Source organism: Triticum urartu, chromosome 2 (genome assembly GCF_003073215.2).
Source record: "Triticum urartu cultivar G1812 chromosome 2, Tu2.1, whole genome shotgun sequence".
NCBI lineage: Eukaryota > Viridiplantae > Streptophyta > Magnoliopsida > Poales > Poaceae > Triticum > Triticum urartu.
In genome coordinates, this window is record NC_053023.1 from 34,499,928 (window position 1) to 34,525,879 (window position 25,952).

General features: G+C 44.6%; 1 protein-coding gene across 1 annotated transcript in view; it reads left to right on the forward strand.

The window, feature by feature from the left end:
* Positions 1-22,007, forward strand: part of LOC125534878 — a 40,414-nt gene extending 18,407 nt beyond the window's left edge. Inside the window, exon 2 of the mRNA XM_048697935.1 lies at positions 19,340-22,007. Within this exon, the coding sequence (XP_048553892.1) occupies positions 19,340-21,729 (2,390 nt within the window). The 3' untranslated portion in view covers positions 21,730-22,007. The remainder of the gene's footprint in view (positions 1-19,339) is intronic.
* Positions 22,008-25,952: the final 3,945 nt, after the last annotated feature.

A 25,952-nucleotide genomic window follows, 5' to 3' on the forward strand; every position in this document is an offset into this window, starting at 1 on the left:
ACATGCAAAACTGGGTTACACCCGTTGTATGTGAACATAGAGCTTATCACGCCTGATCATCATGTGGTGTCTCGGCATGACGAACTGTAGCAACGGTGCATAATCAGGGAAAACACTTACACCTTGAAATTTATTGAGGGATCATCTTATAATGCTACCGCCGCACTAAGCAAAATAAGATGCATAAAAGATAAATATCACATGCAATCAAAATATATGACATGCTATGGCCATCATCATTTTGTGCCTTTGATCTCCATCTCCAAAGCACTGTCATGATCTCCATCATCACCGGCTTGACATCTTGATCTCCATCGTAGCGTCATTGTCGTCTCGCCAACTATTGCTTCTACGACTATCGCTACCGCTTAGTGATAAAGTAAAGCAATTACATGGCGATTGCATTTCATACAATAAAGTGACAACCATAAGGCTCCTGCCAGTTGCCGATAACTTTTACAAAACATGATCATCTCATACAACAATTTATATCTCATCACGTTTTGATCATATCACATCACAACATGCCCTACAAAAGCAAGTTAGACGTCCTCTACTTTGTTGTTGCAAGTTTTACGTGGCTGCTACGGGCTTCTAGCAAGAATCGTTCTTACCTACGCATCAAAACCACAACGATTTTTCATCAAGTGTGCCATTTTAACCTTCAACGAAGACCGTCCATAGTCAAATTTGATTCAACTAAAGTTGGAGAAACAGACACCCGCCAACTGATGACCCACAAGTATAGGGGATCTATCGTAGTCCTTTCGATAAGTAAGAGTGTTGAACCCAACGAGGAGCAGAGGGAAATGGTAAGCATTTTTCAGTAAGGTATTCTCTGCAAGCACTGAAATTATCGGTAACAGATAGTTTTGTGATAAGGTAATTTGTAACGGGTAACAAGTAATAAAAGTAAGAAAGGTGCAGCAAGATGGCCCAATCCTTTTTGTAGCAAAGGACAAGCCTGGACAAACTCTTATATAAAGGAAAACACTCCTGAGGACGCATGGGAATTATCGTCAAGCTAGTTTTCATCACGTTCATATGATTCACGTTCGGTACTTTGATAATTTGATATGTGGGTGGACCGGTGCTTGGGTACTGCCCTTTCTTGGACAAGCATACCACTTATTATTAACCCCTCTTGCAAGCATCCGCAACTACAAAAGAAGTATTAAGGTAAACCTAACCATAGCATGAAACATATGGATCCAAATCAGCCCCTTACGAAGCAACTCATAAACTAGGGTTTAAGCTTCTGTCACTCTAGCAACCCATCATCTACTTATTACTTCCCAATGCCTTCCCCCTAGGCACAAACAATGGTTAAGTGTCATGTAGTCGACGTTCACATGACACCACTAGAGGAGAGACAACATACATCTCATCAAAATATCGAACGAATACCAAATTCACATGACTACTTATAGCAAGACTTCTCCCATGTCCTTAGGAACAAACGTAACTACTCACAAATCATATTCATGTTCATAATCAGAGGGATATTAATATGCATAAAGGATCTGAACATATGATCTTCCACCAAGTAAACCAACTAGCATCAACTACAAGGAGTAATCAACACTACTAGCAACCCACAGGTACCAATATGAGGTTTTGAGACAAAGATTGGATACAAGAGATGAACTAGGGTTTGAGAGGAGATGGTGCTAGTGAAGATGTTGATGGAGATTGACCCCCTCCCGCTGAGAGGACCGATGGTGATGATTTCCCCCTCCCGGAGGGATGTTTCCCCGGCAGAACAGCTCCGCCGGAGCCCTAGATTGGTTCCGCCTCGTGGCGGCAGAGTTTCGTCCCGTGAGCTTGATTATGATTTTTTTCTCGGACAAAAGACTTCATATAGCAGAAGATGGGCACCGGAGGCCTGCCAGGGGGGCCACGAGATAGGGGGTGCGCCCAGGGGGGTAGGGCGCGCCCCCCACCCTCGTGGCCAGGGTGTGGGCCCCCTCTGGTAAATTCTTTCGCCAGTATTTTTTATATATTCCAAAACGTGCTCCCGTGAAGTTTCAGGACTTTTGGAGTTGTGCAGAATAGGTCTCTAATATTTGCTCCTTTTCCAACCCAGAATTCCAGCTGCCGGCATTCTCCCTCTTCATGTAAACCTTGTAAAATAAGAGAGAATAGGCATAAGTATTGTGACATTATGTGTAATAACAGCCCATAATGCAATAAATATTGATATAAAAGCATGATGCAAAATGGACGTATCACCAGCCACCTTTATGCAAAACAAGTTGCATGTCTGTCGGTGGAACCGGTCTCATGAACGTGGTCATGTAAGGTTGGTATGGGCCTCTTCATCCAACAATACCACTGAATCAAAATAAGACGTTGGTGGTAAGCAGTATGACTATTATCGCCCACAACTCTTTGTGTTCTACTCGTGCATATCATCTACGCATAGACCTGGCTCAGATGCCACTGTTGGGGAATGTAGCATACAATTTCAAAAATTATCCTACGATCACGCAAGATCTATCTAGGAGATGCATAGCAACGAGAGGGGGAGAGTGTGTCCATGTACCCTCATAGACCGAAAGTGGAAGCGTTAGGTTAAGGCGGTGGATGTAGTCGAACGTCTTCGCGATCCAACCGATCTTAGTACCAAACGTACAGCACCTCCGTGTTCAGCACACGTTCATCTCGATGACGTCCCTCGAACTCTTGATCCAGCAGAGGGTCGAGGGAGAGTTCCGTTAGCACGACGGTGTGGTGACGATGATGGTGATGTGATCCGCGTAGGGCTTCGCCTAAGCACTACGACGCTATGACCGAAGTAGTAAACTGTGGAGGGGGGCACCGCACACGGCTAAGAGAATAATCGATGTGCCTTTGGGGTGCCCCCACCCCCGTATATAAAGGAGGAGAGGGGAGGCCGGCCGGCCCTAGGGGGCGCGCCAAGTGGGGGGAGTCCCACTAGGACTCCTAGTCCTAGTCGGGTCCCCCCCTCCTTCCAACAAAGAGGGGGAGAGGGAGAAGGAAAGCGTGGCCGCGCCCCCCACCCCTTGTCCAATTCGGACTGCTAGGGGGGCACCTTCTGTGGCCTACCTCCTCCTCTCCACCATGGCCCATGAGGCCCATTAACTTTCCCGAGGGGGTTCTGGTAACCTCCCGGTACTCCGAAAAATCCCTGAACCTCTTCGGAACCATTCCGGTGTCTGTATATAACCTTCCAATGTATGAATCTTTACCTCTCGACCATTTCGAGACTCCTCGTCATGTTCGTGATCTCATCCGGGACTCCAAACAAACTTCAGTCACCAAAGACACATAACTCATAATACAAATCGCCATCGAGACATGACCGAGACACATCTCCGGTCAATAACCAATAGCGGAACCTGGATGCTCATATTGGTTCCTACATATTCTACAAAGATCTTTATCGGTCAAACTGCAATAACAATATATGTTATTCCCTTTGTCATCGGTATGTTACTTGCCCGATCTTCGATCGTCGGTATCATCATACCTAGTTCAATCTCGTTACCGGCAAGTCTCTTTACTCATTCCGTAATACATCATCCCGCAACTAAGTCATTAGTCACATTGCTTGCAAGGCTTATAGTGATGTGCATTACTGAGAGGGCCCAGAGATACCCCTCTCCGATACTTGGAGTGACAAATCCTAATCTTGATCTATGCCAACCCAACAAACACCTTCGGAGACACCTGTAGAGCATCTTTATAATCACCCAGTTACGTTGTGACGTTTGATAGCACACAAGGTGTTCCTCCGGTATTCGGGAGTTGCATAATCTCATAGTTAGAGGAATATGTATAAGTCATGAAGAAAGCAATAGCAATAAAACTTAACGATCATTATTCTAAGCTAACAGATGGGTCTTGTCCATCACATCATTCTCTAATGATGTGATCCCGTTCATCAAATGACAGCACATGTCTATGGTTAGGAAACTTAACCATCTTTGATTAACGAGCTAGTCAAGTAGAGGCATACTAGGGACACTCTGTTTTGTCTATGTATTCACACATGTACTATGTTTCCGGTTAATACAATTCTAGCATGAATAATAAACATTTATCATGATATAAGGAAATATAAATAACATCTTTATTATTGCCTCTAGGGCATATTTCCTTCAGATATAGAATCAAATGCCTTCCTAAAATCAAGTTTGAACACCATGGTCTTGGCTTTGCACTTGTGGCAGCAGTTCAGATAAATTCTCGGCGATCCATCTACTAGATAGAAATCTCATTTGGTAACCATGGACTAGTAGGGGGATGCATTGTTTTAACCTGTTCATTTTGACCTTAGCGATGGCTTTAATGGGATAATTTTGGATGGCTATAGGTCAGAACGCATCTGTCGTGTGTGCCTCCTCTTTTGTAAACAGAAGGATCATGACCGAGCAGTTGAAACGTTCAGTAGCAGAAGTCGAGTTTGCAAAGTTTTAGAAAAAGGGGGTAATAAGGTGTTTGAGACTAGGCCAGAAGTGTTTGTAGAATGCGGGGCCAAAGCCATCGATGCTAGGGCTGGCATTCGGGTTCATGTGGAGAACGCTTCTTTGATCTCATCGATGGTGAAAGGCAGGTCAAGATGCCTGAGTTAGGGGATAGGTACATGGTAGATGTCAAGGAGATTAAAATTCTAGAAGCGGGGGTGCGTGCCTAGCAGGTTTTGATATGCTTTTTAAGAATGAGTGATTTGTGATCGTGTGAGAAGTAGTTCGTGCCTTGGTTGTGAAGCACATGGATCGATTTTTTCCTAAAATGTTGGGAGGCTGAGACATGGAAAAACTTGCTTGAAGGGTGCGGGCCAGAATGGAAGAACTAGACTTATGTGTGGGGCCATTAGATTGGCAGGCTTGGGCCACAATTTGGTGACAGGATGGGAGAAGGCCCAAAAACGTTCAAACCGAAATTGGCGGGAGCGAGGAATGGAGGTGGACAACGTGATTACAAGTGGCACATGATCAGAGGTGACACAAGATAGCTTGATGAGGCTAGAGTTAGGGAAGGCGGAGTTCCATGCTAAGTTAAAAAGGTATGGTTCATGAACCGGGGTTTCTTTGTCGTTTGTCATGCAAATTAATCGTGTCGCTGTGATGGAAATTGATGTTATTCTTCTCATGTGGGTAACAAATGAGGTTAAAATCTCCTAGAACTAACTAGGGAATGTGATCGGGAGGGGCGGTGTTTCTAGTTCATTTAGGAACACCAATAGATTCTTGCGGAAGTATGATATGTTGTTTAAGAGAGACCGGATAGGATTTCCTTGCATCTATCGGCATCACCCAAACCCCTTACATTATTCGTTCGTTGGAGGTTCTACTATTGGAGCTTTATCAATAAATTAATTAAGTTCTCTTTTTGTCTTGGTCCTCAAGGCAATGCTCATGTTCTACCAAGCTTCTTTCGAACTCATAGGTCATAGCTCCAAAACGAATGGCCGCTAGTTGAGCTACTATTTTCTCCTCTTGTTCTTTGTACTCGCTGCAATAAGGTTGATTACTGAATCTCAAAAAATAAATAGAAGTTTCCTTTTTATTGTCCAAACTTGAGTGAAAGGTTGCCCTTCTCCAATTCTGTGGAAAACTGTATTCGATGAAACTCCTATGTATGACTAGTCGGTGTTTGCACCTGGTGACAACACCCTCGCTCAAGGCCAGAGCTCCTCCACCAAGCTACGAAGAATGGGCTAGCTGGCGCCGACACACTCGGGCTCGAGGAGGGAGGACTTCGACATTGGACTCTTGTCCGTCGCGTGGGGCTTTGCCTAGCGGCCCCACCTTCGGTGTCGTTTGAATGAAACGAGCATGAGCGGGAAGAAAACTTTATTCCACACAATGGATTAGTACTTAGTAATTTCGCCAAAAAAAGTACTTAGTAGGTGGGAAAAACTTCTGTTCAATCGGCGGATTTTTCTGCGCCCGTCGATCACCTTCGTGGCTGTCGATCTGTCTATAATCAGACGTCACTTTCCATAGCCCAGATTTGCAACTGAGGTGTTGTTGCAATTCTCCCACCGCAACAACTAGTTTGTTGCAAGATCTAGGATTCCCGCAGCGGTGACTGAGAGACATGCCAGATGCGTCAGTGCCGCCGCCAGCGAGCAAGCTCTCATGTTCCCTTTCCTTGCTCATAGGCTTTCCTCTCTCCTCCCCCTAGTTGTCAGCCCGCCCCTCTCCCTTCCTCCCTCTCCTCGGTCGTTTATCGCCTCTGAAACCATGGCGCCGCTGCGGAGCTCCCAACCATGGAGCTAATCTCCTCCATGCAAGCCGCGACCATCATCGGCCACCTACGAAAACATGGCGCCGATGCGGAGCTCCCATGCTCGGCATGGCCACCGCCAATCTCCACCACGCCGGCTCCGACCATCACTGGCCGCCTACGCCACTGCAACCATCCTAGTGTTGCATTTTTTTTCTGAAACATCACTGATGTTACAGAGGCACGGGTCTGCAAGCTCGCCAGATTGCTACATCTCCGACGTTTCTGAAACATTGCCGGTGTTGTGGAGGTGCGGGAGCTGCGAGCTCGCCGGTTTGTAACGTCCCGACATTTCCTGAAACATCACTGGGCTTACGAGCTCACCAGATTGCAACGTTGCTTGTGTTACCGAAACATAATCTATGTTGTGATCTTGATGTTTCTGAAACAAAGCTTCTGTTGCAAGATCGGACGGCTCGCAACCCAGCTGGTCTTCTAAAAAGATTAGCCGGCGGACGCGTAGCACGACCCATATTTTTTTGGGATTAGGAGAGTACTTGAAATTAAGTGGATTCATCACCCGCAAAAAAAAATTAAAAAATAAAAGTGCGTTCACAGTAGCGGAGGGTTGTAAAAATTGGCTAGGAGGGTCACGCTGTGCGTGCGTGTGTTTGCACTTTGCAGCAGAGAAAGAGAGGAGTCTGACTACTTGGACCTGTTGACCTCCGCCATGGCCGTCCTCCCGACCCGAAATTAGTTTTTGTTTTCCTCCGTCGGTCTCCTGCGTCCACATCTCTCCCTCCTCACTTGCTCGGTTGCTCCCCTGCTGCTGAGAGTGAGAAAAACCCTCGCTCCCTCCTTTTTCCCTCCTCTCATCTTGTTCGTCGGCATCGCCCGCTGCCATTCGCGGAGGCCCTCGTCGTCGCGCTCGCGCATAACCGGCCGCCGACGATTTGGTAGGTAATCGCACTGCCTCCTCTGCTCTCCCGCATGCCTTGAGTCGAGGCAACAAGAAAAGCTCGCGTTTGATTGAATACTAGTACTGTGTACGTCTTCACTGGTGAACTTTGGGGCCGGCGAATCCGGATTCAGAGTTGGATATCTGGGATCTATTTTTTGATCGGCTAGGGTTTGGGGGAACTTGATTTTAGGTTGCTCCGTCACGCCGATCTGTATACATGGGCTCAATTTCTTTCTTCCTACCGTTATTATTTCCTTTAGCAGGACTCGTATGCGCCAAAGGATTGGTATCTCTGTTGGTGTTGGTCTCCTTTGGGAAACATGCCGCTGCAGTGTGGAAGTGGGGGAAAGGGGGGAATTTTTGTAGCAGAAAACAGTGGAAACTTTTTTTGAGCAAATTTTTTTGGGGGGAAATACTTTTATAGTGTTATCTTGTTGCTTGAATATTCAATGCATTCATTATTTCGTTATTGAATTAGAGTTTTTATTTCTCTGTTCATTTGGACAGAAAGAAACACAAGTCCATTCTAGATTTTGCCTGGGTTTCCTCCGATTAATCTATCGGGCAATGACCTTCTTAATTAATGACACAAGGCAAAGCAGTGAAAGCTGTTCTATTTTTAGCCTCCTCACCCTTTCTGTATTGAGATGGAGCAAAATAGCAGTAAGAATCATATTAGTTGGTGGTTCCATGTAGCATTTATTTTTGAAGTTTATACGATTATGGCCGTAGTGCTAAGTATGTGCTGCCGAGTGAACTTCAGCTCGTTAGTATTTCCATTTTTGTTTGCGCCGGAATAACGTATATCTTGACTGATGACCATCGGGCCAAATCCAGATTCAATCCACTAAGGTTTGGGGCTGATGAACGCCGGAATACCACCGAGTTGGATATCTAGGATCTCCTTTTCTATTTGCTAGGGTTTTGGGCCTTGGACGAACATGTGCCGTTCCCTTTCGCCCACTGATTTTGGGTTGCTCCGTCACGCCGATTACTAGGCTCGTAGCCATGGGCGCAGTTTGTTCCGTCGTTAGTCTTTTAGCAGGACTCCTATTCACCAAAGGATTGGTATCTCCTTTGGGAAACGCTGGTGAACTTGTAGTCACCTTATTAGAAACTCTGTTGGCATGTTTTATTAACCACACTGCTTTGTGCAACACATAAGTACTTTTGATTCAGGCTTTTGTTGAATTATTCTGCCAATTTGAAAGACACTGAATGTTACATCTATGTACGGTACTTGTTCTGGTCCCTTATGCTTTAAGTCGACTATGTTAGCTACTCTGTTTTGTGCCAAAAGTATGTGCTGCTGAGCCAACGTCACCTCATTAGTATTTTGGTTTTTTGTTTGTGCCGGAATAGCGTACATCTTAACTGATGAACTTTGGGGCAAACCCGGATTCAATCTGGTAGGGTTTGGGGCTGATTAACGCGCCGGAATATCACTGAGCTGGATATCCAGGATCTTATTTGGGTTGCTCCTTCAAGCCGATTCGTAGACATGGGCCCAATTTCTTTCTTCTTCCGCTAGGCTTTCTTTTAGCAGGACTCCTATGCACCAAAGGAGGATTGGTATCTCTGTTGGTCTACTTCGGGAAACATGCCGCTGGCGGCAGTGCGGAAGTGGGGAATTTTTGTAGCAGCAAACAGTGAAAACATTTTTTGAGCAAAAAAAGGGGGGAAATACTTTTGTAGTGTTATCCTAGCTTGAATATTCAATGCATTCATTATTTCGTTGTTGAATTAGAGTTTTTATTTCGCTGTTCATTTTGACAGAAACAAACAGAAGCTGATTCTAGGTTTTGCCTGGGTTTCCTCTGATTAATCCGGGAACAACCTTCTTAATTAATGACGCAAGGCAAAGCTTTTTCCTTTGTTTCCTGAAAAATATCAACATTGAAAACTGTTCTATTTTTAGCCTCGTCTCCTTTCTGTATTGAGATGGAGCAAAATAGCAGTAAGAATCATATTGGTTGGTGGTTCCATATAGCATTTATTTTTGAAGTTTGGACGATTATGACCGTAGTGGTAAGTATGTGCTGCCGAGTGAATTTCAGCTCATTAGTATTTCCATTTTTGTTTGTGCCGGAATAACGTATATCTTGACTGATGAACTTCGGGGCAAATACGGATTCAATCCGCTAAGGTTTGGGGCTGATGAACGCCGGAATAGCACCGAGTTGGATATCTAGGATCTCCTTTTCTATTTGCTAGGGTTTGGGGCCTTGGAGGAACATGTGCCGTTCCCTTTCGCCCGCTGATTTTGGGTTGCTCCATCACGCCGATTACTAGGCTCGTAGCCATGGGCGCAGTTTGTTCTGTCGTTAGTCTTTTAGCAGGACTCCTATTCACCAAAGGATTGGTATCTCCTTTGGGAAACACTGGTGAACTTGTAGTCACCTCATTCGAAATTCTGTTGGCATGTTTAATTAACCACACTGCTTTCTGCAAAACATAAGTGCTTTTGATTCAGGTTTTTTGTTGAACTATTCTGCCAATTTGAAGGACACTGACGGTTACATCTACGTACAGAATTTGTTCTGGTCCCTTATGCTTTCACTTCGACTATATTAGTTACTCTGTTTTGTGCCAAAAGTATGTGCTGCTGAGCCAACGTAGCTCGTTAGTATTTCGGTTTTTTGTTCGTGCCGGAATAGCATACATCTTAACTGATGAACTTTGGGGCAAACCTGGATTCAATCTGCTAGGGTTTGGGGCTGATTAACGCCAGTATATCACTGAGCTGGATATCCAGGATCTTATTTGGGTTGCTCCGTCACGCCGATTCGTAGACATGGGCCCAATTTCTTTCTTCTTCCGCTAGGATTTCTTTTAGAAGGACTCCTATGCACCAAAGGAGGATTGGTATCGTTCGCTGTGCATGTGTGATTTTGTTAAGTGTACGTGCGTGATGTATAGCCATATAATAGATCGATCGACAGATGGACTAATTACGAGCTTGCCGCACGCCGCAGTCCAATTTGGGCAAGGAATCAGCCATGCCAAGGTTGACGGCGCACCAATGCCCCATCCGTGTCTTCTAATTTTGATTTTGGCTGTTAGGCATGATTAGTGAAAGTAGGTAATGCGATTTTCAAGATCCGAATCAACTTCATCTTCAACAAAAATCCCCTCTTTCTGTAATATTGTCAGATAGTTCATTCGTTTGGTGAAGTTCATCCTTGTATATATCTCTTGTGTTGATTTGCGATTAGAAAAAAAGGAACTTGGAATTTTATTGATGACTCGCAAGCAGCAGAAAATCATTCAATTTCTAATTTTCTAGCCATATCCACGTACCTTGTTACATACTAACTTTCTTAGCATTTTTTATTTCATTAGCACTGTTCTTTTCTTAGTTGAATTACCACTATTCTAAATTTGTTGTATCATATGCTTGGTTTTCTAATTAGCAAAATTATTGTTAATTTAGAAACATGTTAGCTAGAAAGTATCCATAAAAATAGGAAATCCCCTCTTTCTGTAATATTGTCAGATAGTTCATTCGTTTGGTGAAGTTCATCCTCGATCTCTTGTGTTGATTTGCGATTAGAAAAAAGGAACTTGGAATTTTATTGATGACTAGCAAGTAGCAGAAAATCATTCAATTTCCAATTTTCTAGCCATATCCACGTACCTTGTTACATACTAACTTTCTTAGCATTTTTTATTTCATTAGCACTGTTCTTTTCTTAGTTGAATTACCACTATTCTAAATTTGTTGTATCATATGCTTGGTTTTCTAATTAGCAAAATTATTGTTAATTTAGAAACATGTTAGCTAGAAAGTATCCATAAAAATAGGAAATCCCCTCTTTCTGTAATATTGTCAGATAGTTCATTCGTTTGGTGAAGTTCATCCTCGATCTCTTGTGTTGATTTGCGATTAGAAAAAAGGAACTTGGAATTTTATTGATGACTAGCAAGTAGCAGAAAATCATTCAATTTCCAATTTTCTAGCCATATCCACGTACCTTGTTACATACTAACTTTCTTAGCATTTTTTATTTCATTAGCACTGTTCTTTTCTTAGTTGAATTACCACTATTCTAAATTTGTTGTATCATATGCTTGGTTTTCTAATTAGCAAAATTATTGTTAATTTAGAAACATGTTAGCTAGAAAGTATCCATAAAAATAGGAAATCATACGTATGAATTGGTTGAGTTCCAGAAAGGAGATATTGACATTTTTTTTGCGGGAGATATATAAGTTCTTCTACTGCCAGGAATTCCAGTGTTGAAGAACAACCTATAGTGAAAAATCATACGATGATAATAATTTGAGTAGGCACAAAAGTATTACTAATTCACCTAATACAAAAAAATGTGTAGATTGACAAGAGCGACCAAGTTTCACAATGTCTATGACCACATTTTTTGGATAGTTGAGGTGATAAGAAACCACAAATTATAGTGAATTGAGTTCTTATTTGCACTTCAAATCAAAAAAATGTGGCCTTTGGGCCCCTCTGCGTTTTCTTGCCCTGGGCCCCCGAAATCTCAGGACCGGCCCTGTGCAGTGCGGAAGTGGGGAATTTCTATAGCAGCAAACAGTGAAAACATTTTTTGAGCAAAAAAAGGGGGGAAATACTTTTGTAGTGTTATCCTAGCTTGAATATTCAATGCATTCATTATTTCGTTGTTGAATTAGAGTTTTTATTTCGCTGTTCATTTCGACAGAAACAAACAGAAGCTGATTCTAGGTTTTGCCTGGGTTTCCTCTGATTAATCCGGGAACAACCTTCTTAATTAATGACGCAAGGCAAAGCTTTTGCCTTTGTTTCCTGAAAAATATCAACATTGAAAACTGTTCTATTTTTAGCCTCGTCTCCTTTCTGTATTGAGATGGAGCAAAATAGCAGTAAGAATCATATTGGTTGGTGGTTCCATGTAGCATTTATTTTTGAAGTTTGGACGATTATGACCGTAGTGGTAAGTATGTGCTGCTGAAGGTACGTCAGCTCATTAGTGTTTCCCTTTTTTGTTTGCGACGGAATAGCGTACATCTTTACTGATGAACTTTGGGGCAAATTCAGATTCAATCCACTGGGGTTTGGAGCTGATGAACGCCAGAATACCACCGACTTGGATATCAAGAATATTATTTTTTTTCGATTGGCTAAGGTTTGGGGCCTTGGGGGAACTTCTGCTGTTCCCTTTCGCCCGCTATTTTGGGTTGCTCCCTCACGCTGATTACTAGGCTCGTAGCCATGGGCTCAGTTTCTTCTGTCGTTAGTCTTTTAGCAGGACTCCTATGCACCAAAGGATTGGTACCTCCTTTGGCAAGCATGCCGCTGCAGTGTGAAAGTGGGCTTCAGATGTACAATGCCTTTTCTCTGTTATTGCAAAAAAGAGGAATTTTTTTGAGAAAAAAAGGTTGTGTTGCCTTTTTAGCTTGAATACTGAATGCGTTCCTTGTTTTGCTATCAAATTATAGTTTTTATTTATCTTTACATTTGGACAGAAATAAACAGCAGTTGACTCTAGGTTTTGCCAGGTTTTCCTCTGATTAATCAGGAAACAACCTTCTTAATTAATGATACAAGGCAAAGCTTTTGCGTTTGTTTATTGAAAAATACCAAGAGTGATACTGAGAACTATTCTATTTTTCCCTTTAGCTTCCTTTCCTTGTTTTGTATTGAGAAGGAGCCAAATAATAATAAGAATCATATTGTTGGTGGTTGCACATAGCATTTTTTTTATGTTTGTACGATTATGAACATAGTGGTAAGTTGAAAACAAACATTAATGAGACAAATATTTCTGCAGACAGTACCAAGCTCATGCTCTCCTGCCTGTCACGATGATCTGTGGTAAGTATGAACTTTTGTTTTGTCCGTTTACAAACTTTATCAATTTTTGGTTCACACATGTACAACTGGACACGCTCAATATTTTCCTGTAATTTACATGCTGGCTAAATTCTAAAGAATTTTATTTTCTATGCATCTGCTTATTTGTCATGAGTCATGACTACATAATATTATTCCACTGCATGCCAAGATATTGCCTTGGGCCTTCTGATATTAGTTAATAGCGTCGTACCTTAATTACAAAAGCTCTCAGATTCCAGTATTTTTTGAATAAAGTGATCTGTCGTGTTTTCTTTTGATTCCTTCATTGTAGTTTAGATCCTAGCCGGTTATGTTGTGATTGTTCACTTCACTTTTTTTTTCTTTGTATAATATGACACTGATTATAGTAAAAATATTTCACTAATCCGTGGCTAGTGAACTTAAAGTCACCTTATTGGAAACATCGTTGGCTTGCTTTATTAACCACATTGCTTTGTCAGAAAATATGTGCTCTTGATTCAGGCTTTTGTTAAATATGTGCCTTATATCTTTTACATTGCCATGCTATTTTCTGGATCTGAAAAGCTTATGGTTTGATGCAGTACAAAATAGAGAAGTTATATGTACTTTTAGTATCATCGAAACTTTCTTGCAAGCTGTAAACATTGTGAATTGTTATGCTTCATAGTAGTAAATATATGAAGAAAAAGTTGTAAAACTTGTTAGAAAATATTTATTGCTGCAAATTCTTTTTTTGCATTTAATTCGTCCGCGTATTATGACATCTAGTATCCTTTTGGCCTTGCTTGCACTCCCTCCACTCGGGTTTATTGGGCCTATTAACCAAAACTCAAGGACCAACGATGCGTAATTTCAGAGAATAGCAACAGCCAACCAAATCGCTAGCAGTTTTGCATGGAGCTGACTGCATGGTTTGCTTTTGCATTTACAACGCGCAGCCAGTTGCCTGTTAAGATTTTTGCATGCCGCTAACAGCATGCATGACCCAACCAATCAAGCGCACATCCAGCGGTGAGATCGAGGAAAGCAACCGTGTACATCTAGTGACCTTGAAAAATCATACGTGGCTGCTGGCTCGCCGGACGTGTAAACCCGGACGGAGTAGCAGTATCTTTAACTCTATTTTACATGACAAAATCATTTATTTTACATCCATCGACTATCAGAATTGTTCACTCAACCTGCCTAACTTATAGAAAGTAGCAAGAAGCAGCAGTAGCTGGCGTGGTTGGTGATGAGGTTAAGTGCAAAAGAATGTAGACAACTACTTTGCCAATGGAGGTGGGTTCTTTAATCGCTTTAAAGTTTTTAAGGGAGGTTCACAGTGGAGCTTGAAGAACACAGGTCACTGATGAGTGGACTGCACAGATTTGTAGTTTGGGAGTGATAACTGGACTACGACAAGATCGAACTTGGAATTTGACAGGTGTCTGTTCCAAGCCGATAGCTGACAACAATACCACCTCATCATATACCGCCTAATAGGATGTTGATATCAGTGAAAAACAAGGCATTTAGGTTAATGGGGTTATTTGCAGTTGTATATTCGTGGAAGTAAATTAAGCGGTTTTGGAGTTGAGGGTGTAAACTGGACTCAGCAAATAGTTAGAGACCAAAGCTTCACTGTTCCTTCTATCCAGCAAAAAGAATCAAGAAATGGGCATTATATCATTCAAGAAATACATGATTGAACAATGAAGAATATGCAGTATAACTAAACTGGGAAAGAAGGTAGAGAGAAATATGATGTATTAGCAAAAAAAAGGGTTCGGCCCCGCTTTATATATAAAGCAACACAGGTGGCGGCCTGGTTGGCGTAGGTGGCGGCGGGGCTCCCTCTCCCCTCACGCGTTGGAGGTTTGCACGGGGCGTCTGCTTCGGGCGATGGTGGCGCGCCGGTGGCAGGGCGCGGTGACTGGTGGCTGGTGGCGGGGTCTGCAGGCATGCTGCCCCTACCGGCGCCCAGCCAGGGCGTGGAGGGCTGCGCGCGAGGCGCCCTCGTGGTGGTGGTGTCGGCTCGCTCTGGCTCAGCCAGATCTTGCCGCCGATGTCGCTAGCGACGCAGGGCTCCCGCCGGCGGTGCCTTGGTGTGGATGCTCCCTGATGGCGCTCTAGTGCAGAGGCTGCTTGGGGTCCGGCGGCCAGGGGCTGGTGCAGTGTGTTGTCCTCGGGTGACTGCGGGCAAGCTTCTGGCCAGATTTGGCGTTGGGAGTATGGTGTGCGGTGCAGGGCTAGATGCATAGGGTGCGGCGGGCGTGTGCTGTTGGTGCTGGTCCGGTTTGGCTCCAACGGGATGGCGCGAGCCCGGCACGGTGGCGATGGAGCGGCACGGCTGTCTTGAGTTAGTGTCGGCGTGATCTGGGTCGTTGATGGCTGGCTTCCACAGGCGGCGCTGATCTGGTATGTGGCGGTGGGTGGCATTCTGCGGCGTGCAGGTACAGGGGCCGACCGAGTCCACGATGGTGCTAGCTTGCCCGTTGTGCCTTCTTTGCCCGCGGGTTCGTGACGTCGGTCCGAGTTGGACCCTCGTGGCACTGCTACGACGCCTGGCGGATTGGCGCCGATGGCTACGGATGTGGGTGCAAGATCCCCGTTCGGAGCCAGCCATCGGCAGTTACCGGGTTGTGTCCCCCTCAGTCCATCGAGACCGACTGGGGGCGTGGGTGTGGATACCTCCTACAGTGGAGGTGTCGACCCGGACCCGCTGGCTGATGCCGGGCTAGGAGTAGAAGGAGAGGCCTTCCACTCTTCCTATTGTGGGTGGTGCATTGTGAAGCGGGTAGTTGGCGGTGTCTAGGGTCATGGATGCCGGGGCGTCGGCTCTGGGACGACGGTCCACATGGTTGGCTCTAAGGTGGGCATCATGGCTACTGTGGTGGTTATGTCTCTTGGTCGTATGGACGACGAGGGGTGTAACGGCGGGTGACTCGGGCCCCCCTTCGTTATTGACAGTGGAGACGCCCAGATTTGGATCTGGAGATTTGTCCTCATCACGGGTGTCTTGGGTGTCTCATGGTAGCACGGGTGAGCTGCCGAGCATAAGCTCCGCTCTTTTGCATTGACGGCGATGAGACACATGAGTGCCCCTTTCCTCTTGAGGACGTCGTCGTGGTTCCTCTCTCCATGCCAGGGTTCCGGGTGAAAGCCCTTGTTCTTCTTGTACTCGACGGCGACGACGCTTTGTGTCGTTCCCCCTCCTAAGGGCGTTGTCATGGAGCTTATATGTGTTAGGGCATGTCATGGCATAGTTTGCAAGCCTAACTGTGTTATTGCTCAACAACGTAGTCACGTGCATGTATGTTGTCCAGTTATCCCAGGATCTGCTTTGTAAGAGGGTCGCCTCACAATTTTGTATCATTCGACCATGTACTGTGATGTGTGCTTTATATGTAAAGCAGGGCGCGAGCCTATTTCGAGGAACTGATATAAGGCTATGAGGAGACCCTCTTACAAAGCAGATCAAAGGTAAAAAGCAAAAGTACAGGAGCAAGCACACCCTAGCACAACATGACCTAGACTGCTAACAAGAAAAGTAACCGGGCCACCTTGGAAAACCGCTGGACCTCGATGCACCGCTCACACCAAGCTATCGTTGGGCCCCCCTGCCCTCCCACTTTTGAGCATGCAGCGTCGTTCCTGCCTGCGGATAGCGAGGACCACGAGTGGTGCCAACAAGGACCCATGCAAAATATGAGGAGGCAAGCGAGACCGCCTCAAGCTAGAGACAAAGAAGCTTCAAGATAGGATCCAAAGTTGCCCGTAGATAATGACGTGGCAAGACCGGAAGGATCCTGGACTCCACGTCAATGCCTCAAGAGAGTGACGACGCAACACGTCGCCGTTGCCGAGACCGAAGAATGGTCAAGGGTTTTCACCTGGAACTCAGGCGCAGGGAGAGGGACCACATGACGCCCTCAAGAGGGACGTGACACCAACGAGCATCGTCGTTGCTGGCGCCGAAGCGCAAGTTTTCGCCCAGAGCCTCTCACCCATGCTACAGGAGGAATCACGAGCACCAACCCACCCTAAGGGTCGACCTATCGCCACCAAAACAGACCTCCAGAGTAGGATCTGGGAGCCACCATAGTTGAAGCACCACTAGTACCACAAGATCACCCACCGCCACATGACTCGCCGCCTCCAAGAAACCCGCTGAAAGGCAAAGCAAATGGACCACCACCTGGAGTTGCCGCCCCGATGTCCAAGTGACCCCACTCCCTAGCCTCACAGTTGTTCGACATGGATATGCCCGTCAAAGAAGACATACGATGACCCCCTCTGGAGACCCCCACCTGCCAGCAACGAGACCAAGCAAGGCGAAACCGCCCGATGATGGGAACACACTACCCACAAGCAAAAGACGGCGGCCATGGCCAACCACCCATTTCAACAGCCCCAAATCTGGGCAGGGTCGGCGCGGGCACCTCGGGCAACCCGTCCTTGGCCCAAGGTGGGGCAAGGTAGCCGTCGGTGCCCCTGGCCCTAGGTGTGGTGAGGTAGCCGCCGGTGCCCCTGGCCCTAGGTGTGGTGAGGTAGGCACCGGTGCCCCTGGACGTGACTACGTAGCGAGGTGGTCGGCATCCACAACCCCCATGGATGCGACCCCGAATCGGCCGGAGAGCCCCACCAGCCCTGTGCCGAGGCAGGCTGCATGTCGATGAGCCCCCAGTCCAAGGCGAGGCACAACACTTGCCCTCTTGGTCGCGAGCACCTCCGCTCGAGGCGGCCAACCTTCGAGGCGTGATGGGAAAGCCCCACCGGAGGCAACCTATACTAGGGTTAGGGGGAGAGAGGGGAGAGATAAGGAAAGGAGAGTTGGCTGTGAGACCGTCCCGCCGCTGCCAACCGACGCCGGGCCTTTGGCCGGCAAGGACGACCCACGATGGCGGCGAGGGGATTGGGAACCGCTCGAGTCGCCTCCTGGGAATGACTCGGGGCAGGGTGAGGAGCATTTTGAGATGGGTTTATAGTCAAGAGGAATCTGATGTATTAAGGTATTCCACTCACTGAAGTCACTGTGATGAAGATGAACATTATTATTTTTCCTTTTGTAGCGGGTGGATCGATTTATAATCTTGCTAAGCTATCAGTTGTTGTTGTTGTTGTCTTTTTTTCTTCTCGAACACGCATACAATTGTGTGCCGTTGTGCATTAGGCGCCAAAGAAGGCACAAAGTACAAGTTACCAACTGTGGAGGTTTAATTGTGCTTAATTTGTTTTTTGGCAAATTACCTTGAAACCAGTATTGTAGCCAACCTGTCAAAGGTTTCCTCCTCGAAACACAACGGATAATGTTTGAAGGACAATAAAACAACTGGGAAAGATACAAAGAGAAGATGAAGAGACATGTTTAATCAGAATCTACTGGAAAACCAAGTTGTTACTCACTTCTGGGGGTTTGCAGGATTTATCTAGAATCTGGGAAATTAAACCCTGCCCGGATTGCTCTCTGATCAGTTCAACACATATTTGTTGAAACTGATATGTCACATGTTTAGCCTATGGACTATCTAATGAAGTCTAAACACATGCATTACACTTTTAGTCCTAATGGTCTTTCATGTTGGTAACAGTGGCTAAAAATTATGAGATTGCTGCCTTTTGAGTTAGTTTTGTTATGTTAGGGTCGCAAGATAGTGAGCATTGTTCTTTGGTTGCTTGTTAGGCATGTACAATCGTCGATAAGAGGGTCTTATCTTATACCATGTATGTCGTTTAGAGAGGACAGAAACATATGATGCAGTGGATTATCTCTTAGTGCCATCTCTAGCAATTAATGTTTGCATGCTCCTTAATTTGTGGGATGTTTAAAATTATTAGAACATCTGTAACTAAGAGATGACATCTTGTAAAATGGATAGAATTGTCTTATCTTCCTTACTAAGAGATCATCTCTTAGCTGGAGAAGACAAACCTTTTTTTTCTCATTTCTCTCTTTTCCAACTCAGCAATTATCCTAGGTGGCATTGCTAAGATAGCACCATTGTACACACCCTTATGTAGCAAAAAACGCATGCTGTTCTTCTGTTTTAGAATGTACTCATGAAATTTCTTGATCATAATTTTTTGTTTGTTTGGTGCAGGTTGACAAGTTACCTTTTTGTTCTATTGCGTGTTCTCTGTTGTCTGGAAGTAGCATACCTCATTCCATACTACCATGAATCTCCATAATACATGTCAGCAAGAACAGCTATCGGGCTCAAATTCCGCAAGGCTGCAAACATTTTGGACCATCTGTCCAGCTTGTGACACCAAATATCAGTACCACCATGCAAGTGCACAGAAAACTGTCCGCTGCCAAAATTGCTCGAAGGCCTTTATAGCACATGTTTTAACTGACCAACATGTTCCTACTGGTCCAGAGCAATCTGTGTGGAAAAATGCAGGAGTATTTTCAGAAATTAGATTGCTTCAGAAGTTCAAACCTGGGCAGATCTGGGCTCTCTACAGTGACATAGATAAGTATCCCAACTGCTATGCCTTCATAGAGAAAGTTGAACTGGAGAATAATAAAGTACGAGCAAGATGGCTTGAAGTTTGTCCCGATGGAGAGTTGGAGAAAATATCTATAGGAGATCGAACTGTCGGGTGTGGAACCTATAGGGTTGCAACCACCAATGGTATTTTGATTTGCACTGACGTGAAATCCTTTTCTCATCGTGTAAATGCGATATTCACTGGTAGAAGGAACTCTTATGAAATATATCCTAGGAAAGATGAAGTTTGGGCCCTTCTGAAGGGATGGGATATTGGTTGGAGTTCAGATGCTCAGAGTCAAAAGAAATACAAGTATGAAGTTGTTCAGGTCCTCTCTGATTTCACGACTGGCACTAGCATCACTGTCATGCCGCTTGTCAAGATAAAAGTCTTTGTTAGCTTATTTATGCAGTCTAAAGAGGCTACTCCATATCTGATAAGGCAGGATGATACAATATGGTTCTCGCATTGTATCCCATACCGTTTGATGGGTGCAGCTGAAAGTGAAGGCATTCCAGAAGGAGCTCTCGAACTTGATCCTGCTGCGCTTCCCCTTAACTTGGAGCAGCCTCTTGTTTGTGTTGTTTCACAAAGCAGGTCAGTAAAAGGCTCAGAATTTGATGCCGCGTATGCTGGTTCATCCAGAGGAAATAAATCTCACAAGGAATCTGAAGGGGTTGGGGAGAGGCAGCATGCTACATGCATGAACGCAGGGATCTTTGCAAAGTCATCGGTGGTAGAGAACAGAGACCATAACACTCCATCTACTGTAGAAGGTATGGATGTTCCTGAAGAATCTGACAACGCGCAAGTGAAAGTATTATGTCCTGAATTTTTTGACTTCGACCAACTTCGAGATGTAAGTCGGTTTAGACGCAACCAGATCTGGGCTGTCTATGATAGTCAATGCTGTATGCCAAGATTTTATGCTCGAATTACAAAGGTAAGAAGGGCCCCAAAGTTTGAGGTACACTTTGTTTCGCTCGAATTTGATCCCAGAAATAAAGCAGAGGTGGCATGGTCACGGGGGGAACTGCCTGTTGCTTGTGGACGTTTTAAGCATGGAGCATCACACACAGCTAAAGAAACTAAGATCTTCTCCCAGATAATTTCCTATGAGAAAAGCAGGACAAGGAACTCGTTTGAGATATATCCTAAGAAAGGTGAAGTTTGGGCCCTTTTCAAGGGATGGGACATTGGCTGGAGTTCGGACGCTGAAAACCACACAGATTTTAAGTATGGACTTGTTCAGGTTTTCTCTGATTTCACGACAAGCACTAGCATCATGGCCATGCCGCTCGTAAAAGTAAAAGGCTTTGTTAGCTTATTTATGGGGTTGAAAGAGGCAACCCCGTACGTGATAACTCGGGATAACACACTAAGGTTTTCACATTGTGTCCCTTATCACTGGATGGAGGGGACTGAGAGAGAAGGCATTCCAGAAGGAGCTGTTGAACTTGATCCTGATGCGCTTCCCCCTAACTTGGAAGATGCTTTTGCCTCTGTTGTACCTGAAAGCAGTTACACTGAATCTGCTGTACAAGATAGTACTGATGTTTATGAGGAATCTGATGATATTATCCAGGCAGAATTTGAATGTGCTGAATCTGAATTCCATGAATTTACAGAAATGAGATCGCTTGACAAGTTCAAACCTGGGCAAATCTGGGCTCTCTACAATGATATAGATAAGTTCCCCAATTACTATGCCGGCACAAGGAAAGTCGATCTCAAGAATAATAAAGTACAAGTGATATGGCTTTATGTCTCTCCTCGGGGAGAGGAGGAGAAAAGATTGGTCAACGAAGATCGCCCTGTTGGCTGTGGAACCTTTACGGTTTCCGGTGAAAATGATGCTATTATGACTTGCACTGGTACACAATCATTTTCTCATCCTGTATGTAGTAGACCAACTGGTAGAGAAAAAGAATTTGAAATTATTCCTCTTCCTCGTGAGGTCTGGGCCGTTTACAAGGACTGGAGGGCTGGATGGACTGCGCGTGATTTTAAAAATTGTGACTATGAATTGGTGGAGATATTAACCCATACGGACTCGTCCATACAAGTTAAGCTGTTGAGAAAGGTGGATGGTCACAGGACAGTATTTAGAAGAGAGCCATCTGTGGAAACGATATGTAAGGATGAGTACTTAAAGTTCTCTCACCAGATCCCTCGCTTCCATCTGACAAATGAAAAAGGAGGCAAGCTTCGAGGCTGTTTGGAACTCGATCCTTTCTCGGTGCCAGAGAGGTTTCTCGGCATTGATTCAATGTGAGATAACCCTGTTCATGGTGGCTCTTTGGATGGCTCTCTTTTCGAAGGAATTACAAGACTGAAGGTTGTCCGGAAGTTGATCAAACCGAGTTTCATGCCGCCCGGAGTTCTCCAAGACCCAGTGATGTTATAATGTGCTTGTTTGCTCTTCCTGCAGCCGGTGCCTCTAAGATCTAGTTAGAGGCCTGAGATTGGTTGCAGCTGCTGTTTTTACTTTTGGTCCGGTTATTGAACTGACACTCTTCATTCGCTCGTAGTTTAACTAAAACCCGTAGTAGTATGGTTTATTTGTGATGGATTCTGGATGGGATCTGCCTACCCCAACTTGTTTGGGACTAAAGGCTTTGTTGTTGTTGTTGTTGTTGTTGGACTTTGGATTTACATTTTATTGTAGTGCGCATCATCATTTCTGTGTGGCTCATTGTGCATGACATTGACGGTACAAGCCATTTCTGAGATCGCATTTTCTCCAAGTTCTTCAACAAAGTTTGGGGGACAGCGTTCATGAAATTTAGTAACTTGGTAGAATCCGCGCAACACTGGTACTCATGAGTACGATAAACCTGGTGAGCAAAAATATTACTATGTGTGAATTGATGGCATTTTTTTCACTCTTTCGTTTTGCCTAGCAGAGAAGGTGTATGCTGTTGTGGACCAGCATCAAACTGAAGTAATGAGCCTGCAGATGTTGAATTCCAAGGACTGATGTCTTCGCACTTGAAAAAAAAACCTTTTTCTAATTCTCTAGGTTTTGTTTCCCCTTTGGCAGGACATTGCTGAGAGAAATGCCTGTGTTACAATGGTGTAATGCGGGGCAAGAAAATTAAGCTCAGCAGGCGATCAAGGCATGGTTGTGCTTTTGAAACCGACTCTTATTCACTTCACTTCAGGTGGTATGATGGTCCTTGACCATTTGTTTACGGGGTCCAAGAAAGAGACAACATGGTCTTGCACAGCTTAGGTGATTGTCGTGGCGGAACAAAGGATCTTGGATCTTTAAATCCGACGGCAGCGATGAGTATGTTTTGCCAACGGATGCTGCGGCACAGCCAAGAACGACGGAGCATGAGGACGGCGTGGGATTGTCGGAGCATCCGGAATTGGCATTTCAGAGGTTCTTTTGTTTTTTACTCCATCCTACTTATGCAGAGGTCGGGTGTGTGCTCATTGTTTTGATATCCTTTTGATGCTTCATTTTGAGTTAATAAAATTCACCATTTGTTAGAAAACAACAAATGAAGAAGAAGAAAAGGAGAAACCTATGAACTTGCAGAGCTTACAAAACATATGTGAACACTTAATCATATGAAGAATGAAAGAGAAGCTCATAAAAATGAGATGCCAAAAAAAAAACTTCTTTCTCTACATATAGTGAGTAGATATGTCACGGGTAATTGAAAGACATGGCACCCCTGTTCTAGACATGCATACAAGATGAGTACCATTTAAGACTTCGGTTCGTCATTGGACTTAGCTCATGTTCATACAAATATTTGTGCGATTTGAATGTCTGAGACACTGGAGGAAACCAAAATTTGGAAAACACACGATGCACTTTGGTTGCCACTGGTTACACATTCGAGCCCGCCTTCCTTTTGCTTGAATGTACTGTAGTAATTAAGGAGCCATAAGGATTTCTTACGGGCTAGAGCCTAAAGGAACTCTCACACAAGCTAAAGCATCAAATTACTTTTTCCTAGTGCGAAAGGGTCGGCCAATGCTGAGCTGGGAGCAGCGCTTCCATATAATCAATGGGATCACACACGGACTTCTCTACTTGCACAAGCCCTCTCGCTTGAGAGTAATACAGACCTGAAAGCCAGTAACATTTTACTGGACCGTGAGATGAACACCAAGATTTGCGACTTTGTTTATGTTCTGGTTTTAAGCTCACCGAAGCATCACGACCAGGATCGTGGGCAAACATTAAGTGCTTCCAATTAAAATTCTAACTTTCTGTTGACGCTCAAAAGTGGCACAATCGTAAAAGTTGTTTTAATCTATGTTAAGATTAATTCAAACTTATGATTGGAAGTCACCATGATATGGCTTTCTTTGAGAAGATCAAGATGGATATGAAAGTGGTCTAAAACGGAGTCCGGATGCAAAAGTTATGACAAGTTCAGAGATGTTCATGGTGACACCAGATTAAAGAATGGCTTGAAACCCAATTAAGATGACTCCAATGGAAAAAGTTTCAACATGAAAGTTGTGCATCTCGTCGAAACAGATGATTTTGATATAAAAATTGTCTTAATCCGAGGTCGTATGCAAAAGTTATAGCCAGTACAAGGCGCTGCTGCACTGGATGGCCGGACACTCTGGGGACAACCATCCGGGTTTTGATTTTCTATGTGGATGACCGGACACTCCGGGTATGTTAGTCCGGGTTTTGAATTTGGCTGCTGCAGACTTCGGAAAACAGCCGAAAACCCCCTCAAGATGGCCTCAGATCAAAAAACGTTCAACATGAAAGTTGTTCGTCTCGTCGAAGCGGTCAAGATTGCTTTTGGGCTCGTTTCCATCCGAGATCGTTTACTCCCCCGAACATGGCCCACAACATGCAGCCAGATTTTACCGAACAGTTTTGGAAAGTTCGGACCAAACAAATCCCAATTGGACTAGGGTTTTGGACGTGAATTGAAGCCTTTTCCTTGCACGGAAAGTCCAGCCGCCTCTTATATACTCAACGGGTGATGGCCGATTGAACAACACACAATCGATCAAATCATCTACCACTTTTTATCTTTACCTTTATCTCTCTCCCTTGTTCTTCTTCTTCCCGTTCTTCGTCCGTTCTTCGTTTGCAGGGCGGCGAACCTCGAGGCCCTAGGAGCGATCAGGTCGACCTAGGGCAGCCCATAGCCGCCGCGCGCCCTGACAAGGTCCCTCCCGGGCGTGTGGGGTTTCGGATCCTCAAAAGCACCCGCCGGATTGCTTGCGTACTGCGCTTCCGGACGGGTCTCCTTCGACGTGAGCTGCGGTGCATCACCCCGGCGTCGAGGGTACACGGTGACGTGTTCGTGTGCGAACACACTTTTTGGCGACTCCGCTGGGGAAAGCTTTGAACGGTCTCCAGCCCGTTCTTGCTACAATGAGATCGTCATCTAGGGTTTGCAATCTACAAAGATAATATGAATACCCAATTCCCTACTGTAGATGCAAATAATTCATATGGTGTTACTAGATCGTTCAATGAGTATACTCTATCGGCCAGCCCTACTTTGTTCAATCATGCATCTAATTACGTGCATAGGCCGATTCAGAGTAATTTACATGCTTCAACTTTTTATGATACTAGTAACATGCATCATATGTATCCCAACTCTCATGCATCGGCAACCCCACAAATTGATATGCCGATGAACAACATGGTGAGTTTGGTTAATAAATTTGAAACACCTCATGTTAGGATTTCCAATGCCATGCAAGAAAGTGTTTCACCCTTTTATTCATCGGCAAGTAATGTGCAATATACTAATCCAACCATGCCGATGAACGAGAGAATTGGCCATGCTACTACTAGCTATTCGGCCAGTTATTCCCAACCGTCATATGCTACACCTTATGACAATAATTTTTCAGCACCATACACAACTGTAGAAGATGAGGTAGTGGTGGCTGCATTGAAGAGTTTAGCCCAAAATAAGAGGATTAGTGCTCTTTGCCTTGAACAACATGAAAAGGGGCTATTTCCTGATTATGCCGCAATAAAAGCTAGAGTTTTGCAAGAAGATGAATCTTTGCCAATTGATAAAATTGGCAAGCAAAAATATGGTTTTACAACAATGCATATGCCTTCACCTAGTACTACATCATATTATACACCCCCACTATTGCAAAATTTCGGCAACAACCATGTGTCATTGCCGAAAGAATCTAAAAGCATTGGGGGGCAATCGTATCCGGAGTGGGCTGAAATTGAGAAAAAGCTTAAAGCCAACTTTGCCGCTCGCCGTCAGAAACAAATAGAAAAATAATTGGCTCAGATAAAAGAAGGTTTGCCAATTGGTAGTATCAATGAAAAGAAGGATGATTCGGAACTTGAAAGTGCTTCGGTTGAAAAAGCCGAATCAAGTAGTATATATTCTGAATCCATCAAATCCAAAGAGGCAAGCATTATTGAGAAAGGGCATGGCAAGCATAGCAAAACAACTGTGCTTGATTTTTCTGAAGTTAATGGAACCTACTTCCTGCCCTATGAGTTCCGTGCCATAGAAATTG